The sequence below is a fragment of the Callorhinus ursinus genome, unplaced genomic scaffold (genome assembly GCF_003265705.2).
Source record: "Callorhinus ursinus isolate GAN/ISIS: 27379988/994484 unplaced genomic scaffold, GSC_fseal_2.0 scaffold8, whole genome shotgun sequence".
NCBI lineage: Eukaryota > Metazoa > Chordata > Mammalia > Carnivora > Otariidae > Callorhinus > Callorhinus ursinus.
The window spans coordinates 24,864,391-24,871,987 of NW_027397070.1; the positions used below are offsets into that span (position 1 = coordinate 24,864,391).

The 7,597-nt window shown below is 41.2% G+C and overlaps 1 protein-coding gene across 1 annotated transcript; it reads right to left on the reverse strand.

Moving 5' to 3' along the window:
• Positions 1–909: 909 nt before the first annotated feature.
• Positions 910–2,712, reverse strand: RPS29 (ribosomal protein S29). The gene is made up of 3 exons (XM_025870118.2): positions 2,564–2,712; positions 2,233–2,332; positions 910–1,038 (listed from the first exon to the last, which is right to left on the reverse strand). Exons 1-3 carry the CDS (start codon positions 2,623–2,625, stop codon positions 1,030–1,032), a joined length of 171 nt encoding a protein of 56 aa, XP_025725903.1. The 5' UTR covers positions 2,626–2,712; the 3' UTR covers positions 910–1,029.
• Positions 2,713–7,597: the final 4,885 nt, after the last annotated feature.

Here is a 7,597-nt window from a genome sequence, read left to right on the forward strand (position 1 = left end):
AGTCTAGAAGCACTTTCAACTTACTATGCCCCAAACTTAATTCTTCCCCAAACCATTTTTTCAGTCCTAGCTCTGTAAGAACTATAGCCTTCCCATTGCTCAGGCCAACCCTTAGAATCCTCTATCTTCCACATCCAAGCCTTCAACAAATCCTGTCATCTTGCTCTTCAAAAGCCATGTTTGCAGACTGCTTCAACCACTCCCTTTTGTCCTAGCCCTAGCCAAGACCACTTGCCTAACTATTCCAACAGACTTGTTTCCCTCCTTCCATCCTTGCCTCATTAAAGTTTATCTTGTGGACAAGACCCAAGAGCTTTTTTTAAAAAAATTTGAGAGAGATCACTGGGGGGGCGGGTAGAGGGAACAGCAGACTCCCCGTTGAGCTGGGAGCCCCATCCCAGGACCCCAGGATCATGACCTGGCCTGAAGGTAGACGCTTAAACGCCTGAGCCACCCAGGTGCCCAAGACCCATGAACTTTTAATCACTGGTGCCCCCTTTCCACATACAAACATTTGAGAAACTTGCAAGATTTTATCTGTGAATTACCCCAAAAGCTAGGACTGCTATCTCCCCGCCTCTGGGCAATGCCAAGGTTTCAGTGATATATCTTTTTTCAAAAAAAACGTATCTCAACAGTTTTATTTCTATTGCCTAGCTCACTGTAGCACATCAATTACTTGAGACAGTTGTCTCAAGTTATATGCTAGATGCTCCTATATATAGAAGTCACTTTATGTAATAAAAAAGGTTTTTTTGAAATATAAAAACAACACTGGCATTTTTATCAGAGTTCAGCATGAGTACTTTTATATAACTGAAGGAAATTAAGCCACATACGTTGAAGATGAACTGCTGAGAAAATAGTACATTTTAAAAAGGAGATTCCTATAATCAATTGACCGTTCCATTCACATTAAAGCACTCATAATTGGAGTATTTTTTATTTTATGTACAATGAGTTGACATTGAAGTAGGTATCCTGGTTATCTGCAGTTAACATAATCTTGGATGACCAATTCAAGTTCACTTAATCCAACTGAAAAAGAAAAGACAGACAAGAAATCTATTAATTCAAAATGTTTAAATACCCATTTTATTCTCACAAACACTGGTGCTTATTATGGAAGGATGAGGTTTAAACTGGAAATCTGACCGACCCAAACTAGCTACCAAGCTCTAAATAGCTTAAATAGTTACTGAATGCTTACAACAAGCTATCCCACAAACCACAACAATTTAAGACTGTAAACTTTAGCATCAGCATTCACTTCTTCCCTCAAAGAATTCCCCACTAGAAAGACACTACTACATAAAATAATCTTTACCAAAACCTCAGGCTGGTTAAGTAGGTAACTACACAGCTAATACTTTGGTATTTAATGTGTGAGAGACACTACTATAGGGACCGTTCATAAATTAACTCATTTAATCTTAACCTCTGAGAAACTGGGGACACAAAGTTAATAGCTCAAGAGCCTGAGTCCATTCTCATCACTGATACACTGATCAACACGTCCCATCCCGCTGAATGAGATATATGAACTTCCACAGTGTAACAAGCATATACGTGCTAAGTGTCTGGTCAAAACTAAAAGTCTAAGCTTAAGATACTTTGTGTCTAACAGAGATCATACTTTAACACCAGCAACTGTATCATCGCGAAGGGCCAAGAAAGTGGTAGTTTTCACCACAGAGGGAAGAAAACACTCTAGCACTTAACTGATTTTTAGGAGTCAAGACAGCTCCACATATACAGATTTGCAACAACCTTGCCATTTATTTTTCTCAGGCAGAAACGGAACTTAATGTGACTGGACTAAAGTCACTGGACTATTATTAAATAGTTGATTTCTATCTGAATCCTAAGAAGGTCTAGCTGGCCCCAATCATCTTCAAGCTCATGCCAGTGTATGATGCTATCCCACATCTCGGGGCAGTAGCCAACACATGTATTTTGCTGGAAAATGTCTAGATACGATTAAAGAGATCTAAAACTTAATTTCCAGTGTTTTCTAAAACTGACGGACACTGGTAAAAAGGGGTTAGACTGTAAAATCTATCCCATTACCCTGCCAAAGCTCTTTAACAGTGGCGTCCGATACCCCAAAAAGCCCTGTTAACAACTAAGACAAAGAGGAAAACGGTGTTGGTCGAAAGCTCAAAATAAGGAAATATCTGAACTTTCCCCGCTCACACACAGAACCCGGAGAAGGCATCCGCGGCCGCGTACCTTAATGAAGCCTATATCCTTCGCGTACTGACGGAAACACTGGCGGCACATATTGAGACCGTATTTCCGGATCAGACCGTGCCGGTTTGAGCAGACGCGGCTGTAAGAAGAGAGATGGCGTTACTGCAGGCCGCAGAAACGGAAAGATTCCGCACTCGGGGGTACCACTCTCACCGCGGGTCTTCCCTGACCCGTCAGAGGCCCGTAATGGCGGCAGTCACAGCTCCAGGGTCGGTCTACCCCCACGCGCCGCCGCGGACTCCTCTCCATGAGTTCTGGCCGCGTCACAACCCAGTACAACCCTTCCCTAAAACCACATTCTGTTTCTCACCAAGAACGAGAACCCTGGCCAAATTTCCTCGGATGGCTCCAGTACAGCTGCTGGTGACCCATCTTGCTCTCTCGGACGCAACGAGGCAAAAGGAAAGAAGTAGCGAACGCATGCGCTCTTCAAATTTTTGAGACACGGTTTACCCAGAATGCAGTGCTGACAAATGACGCGAACGCTGTGCGACTACGCGGTTTCGAGGGAGTGAATCGAGCGGTCTTGGAAACATTCTAGGCCGGCACAGCTGGTGACGTCACCGCAACTCAGCCTCTAGTGTCAACTTGCGCTGCTCTCGAGCGCCGGGCGCGGTGGCGCGCGCCTGTAGTCCCAGCTACTCGGGAGGCTGAGGCAGGAGGATCGCTTGAGCCCAGGAGTTCTGGGCTGTAGTGCGCTATGCCGATCGGGTGTCCGCACTAAGTTCGGCATCAATATGGTGACCTCCCGGGAGCGGGGGACCACCAGGTTGCCTAAGGAGGGGTGAACCGGCCCAGGTCGGAAACGGAGCAGGTCAAAACTCCCGTGCTGATCAGTAGTGGGATCGCGCCTGTGAATAGCCACTGCACTCCAGCCTGGGCAACATAGCGAGACCCCGTCTCTTTTGAAGCCCCAAGGAATGAATTTTGAACTCCTAAGAAATAAATAAATCCGCGATCTAAGTATCTTTTCTCATCGCCAGACCCATTCATATCTTCTAAATTAAAATTTTACACTTGGAAAAAGGATTTTGCCTCGACTCAGCACTGACACCTGCTGGGATAAATTAATAAAATAACGTAGAGTCAGCTGTAATAATTAAGAGTCAACAGTAGGAGTTTCTCTCTTGTTAAACAGAATACGTTTTCAAAGCTGTTTTCTCGTTTTTTAATTGAGGGGCACACTCTTAGAGATACACCTACAACAATCGAGAAAAATGAGAGACTTAGTATATTTGATGTTTAAATATAGTTGAATATTAGTGAGAAACAAGTTGCATAATGTATGTTGCTTTGACTGGATGATTTGGTTCCAACTACTAAAAAACAAATGCCATCTGATAATCTGTTGAAAGATGTCTAAATTCCACATGGACGTTTATGATGTCTCTAGATAAACCTAAAACCGTACATGGTTCCAAAATCAAAGCTTTAGCTAGATCTACAAAATGTACCACAGGGTGAAATAATCCAATAAAATTTTACACATGAATTCTTATATTAAAACTTCTTAAGGTATGCTATTTCAGGATTCTGGAGGGGATGCCCTTCCCAATCATTAAATTAGGGATTTTTTTTTTAAAGATTTTATTTATTTATTTGAGAGAGAGAGAATGAGAAATAGAGCGCACGAGAGGGAAGAGGGTCAGAGGGAGAAGCAGAGTCCCTGCTGAGCAGGGAGCCGGATGCGGGACTCGATCCCGTGACTCCAGGATCATGACCTGAGCCGAAGGCAGTCGCTTAATCAACTGAGCCACCCAGGTGCCCTAAATTAGGGATTTTGATGAAGGAAGAAGGCAAGTCAGAAATTAAAAAACCACATGTGACTTGATTCCTGTTCTCAAAACTTGCAGATATAAGGAAGAAAATGGGATTATCTTAGAGAGCCCTTCCTTCCAGTTTCAACTTGTGTGACTTAATGGCCTGTATGCGACTAAGGAAGCAAAGATTCTATGTCTTATGATGGATGTACTCATGGTATACAAGAGGAGCAAAAAAGAGAGACATTAATTCCAGCTTGAGGTATGTTTAAGATGCTATTGAAGTAAGCCATGAAGAGTGGGATTTCCACAGGCAGCACTAGATGGAATGCCTGGTGACAAGAAGAGTTTGAGCCAAAGAATGGAGTTGTGGAAGGTGAACAATCTTGTATAACTAGAGTTGAGGATGCACAAAAACCTTAGTGATAGGTAAAACAAACATATTTTATCATAAAGCCTGATTGTAGAGGATCCAATATCAAACTTCCACAGTTTTCCTAGAATTTATATCAGTCATTGATGTGTAGTTTCCAAAATTCATGTGCCTCTCAAAAGTTAATCTAACATTTCCCCACCTACAGGCTTCTCAGACCTTTCCTAGCTTGTGTACATAATTTTTAAAAGATTACAATGGTTCTGAGATCAAATCCATAAATATTTCAACACTTTGATATAGAATCCTTTGGGCCTAAAGAAATGTGAACTCATTTAAAAGCAAAAAGGAAAAGGACAAACAAGAAACAATTATTACACTTGAATAATCTGTTAAACCTATCTTGATATTCAAGTAGTTCTTAATGTTGAAGCCAATGCTCACTGGCCATTCCAAAAATCCTAGAGCCTTTAAGAATTGCGCTAAATCTATTCTGCCTGTGCCCTATAAATGGAAGAACAAAGCCTAGATGACAGCATATCCATTTAGAACATGGCTTACTGAAAATTTTAAGCCCACTGTTGAGACATATGCTCAGAAAAAAGGATTCCTTTCAAAATATGACTGTTCATTGAAAATACCCCTGGTCACGCAAGAGCTCTGATGGGGAAGTACAGCGAGATTAATGTTATTTTCATGCCCGCTAACACAACATTCCTTCTGCAGCCCATGGATCCAAGGAATCATTTTTTTTTTAAGATTTATTTATTTATTTTTGAGAGAGTGAGAATGAGAGAGAGAGAGAGTACATGAGAGCGGGGAGGGTTAGAGCGAGAAGCAGGCCCCTCGCCGAGCAGGGAGCCTGATGTGGGACTCGATCCCGGGACTCGATCCCGGGACTCCAGGATCATGACCTGAGCCGAAGGCAGTCGCTTAACCAACTGAGCCACCCAGGCGCCCCCAAGGAATCATTTCAACTTTCAAGTCTTTTTATTTAAGAAATCTGTTTTGTAGTTTGCAATAAAAAAAGAATCAGCTTAAGTCATTTAATCATTTCAAGTGCATTCTGCATCCTATAAAAATAAGTTTGAAGGGGTGCCTGTGTGGCTCAGTTGTTAAGCGTCTGCCTTCGGCTCAGGTCATGATCCCAGGGTCCTGGGATCGAGCCCCGCATCGGGCCTGCTTCTCTTCTCCCTCTCCCACCCCCACTGCTTGTGCTCCTGCTCTCGCTGTGTCTCTCTGTCAAACAAATAAATAAAATTCTTAAAAATAAAAAAAAATATCTTTACGGTTATCTTTAAAAAAAGTTTGAAAAATTTAAGAGAATTGTGTTTTCATTGTTTTGCATATCTTTTGTTATGCCATGTAAATTCCCTTTTTCATATGATTAAAGAAAGGTTATGATAAAATGATTAGCTCATTTACATTCACTTGTAGCAATTACATGAGAATTTGAATTTTGTCGTGTTTGGGTTTGTTCATTCCTGTGAATGATGGTACAGTTAGGTGAGATTTTCTGTTATGGTACCCAAACTCACCATTTGGTCCTCTTTAATCTTTGAGGGTTTCAATAAAAATTGTTCACTCAAAAAAAAAAAAAAAGAAATCTGTTTTGTAAGGCTATGGCAGCCATATATAACAATTCCTCCACTGGATCTGGGGAAAGTAAATTGAAAACCTCCTGGAAAGGATTCACTATTCCAGATGCCATTAAGAACATTTGTGATTTATGGGGAGAGGTCAAAATATCAACATGATCAGGAGTTTGGAAGAAGTTGATTGCAACCTTGAGTTCTAGCACTATTAGTTGTAACACTGACTGTCTAGAGGTCGTGAGCAAATCCCTTTATGCTTTTTAGCCTCTATTCTCTTTGTGAAAAATGAAAGAATCAAATTGGAATATCTGTAAACTATGTCTCAGCTCTCAAAGTTCAGATTCTATGACAGGAGACTCTTTAAAAGGATTTAATGTGGCAGCAGTGTAGATGATGGATCATTGCATTAGACTTTTAGCTGATCCCTGCCTCTCGACTTGCTCTACCTCCAAAGTAATCTCTTTACTGACCACAGTAACCTTTCCTAAATAGGTCTGAATTTTATCCCCTGTTGAAATTTTTCAATGTTCCCCAGTACTTTCAGGCTAAAGCTCAAAGGCCCTGGTTTAGCAAACAAATTCTTTTCATCATCTGGCTACTTTATACTCCTCTAATGTCTGACATTTATCCCATTGTAGTATAACGTCTCTCCTAAACACTGCAAAATCATCTCTGCCTTCTAAACATCTAAAATAGGTGCTGGCATACAGCAAAAACACTATAAATATTAAATAAATGAATAAGTATTGAAGTAAGAAGACCCGGTAAGTTTAGGAGTAGTTCTGGAGGGAAGTAATGCAGCTCTCAACTGACATGGTAGCACTAACAAGGGAAAGGTGGACATTAATTAGGAAATCATAGTGGAAACACAACTTAGAAGACCTAATTAAGCAGCATCAACAGGGGCAAGGTAGCACTATATAGGTCTAATGCTTAAGTGTATGTTTGTTAACTATTTAGCTTGTTTTAATTTAATGAAGTTTATGATTTAAAAAACCAAATCTAAGATCTGGTCCCAATGTGCTAGGGCAGACAAATCTACACTGTCCATAGATTATGACCTCACTGTTTAAGTATGGACGTTCCTCAAACTGTTGAAAATAGAGCTACCATATGATCCAGCAATTGCACTACTGGGTATTTACCCCAAATATACAAATGTAGGGATTCGAAGGGGTACGTGCACCCCAATGTTTATAGCAGCAATGTCCACAATAGCCAAACTGTGGAAAGAGCCAAGATGTCCAGCGACAGATGAATGGATAAAGAAGAGGTGGTATATATACACAATGGATTATTATGCAGCCATGAAAATGAATGAGATCTTGCCATTTGCAACGACGTGGATGGAACTGGAGGGTGTTATGCCGAGTGAAATAAGTCAATCAGAGAAAGACATGTATCATATGGCCTCACTGATATGAGGAATTCTTAATCTCAGGAAACAAACTGAGGGTTGCTGGAGTGGGGGGGTGGGAGGAATGGGGTGGCTGGGTGATAGACATTGGGGAGGGTATGTGCTATGGTGAGCGCTGTGAATTGTGCAAGGCCATTGAATCACAGATCTGTACCTCTGAAACAAATAATGCAATATATGTTAAGAAAAAAGAAGAAGA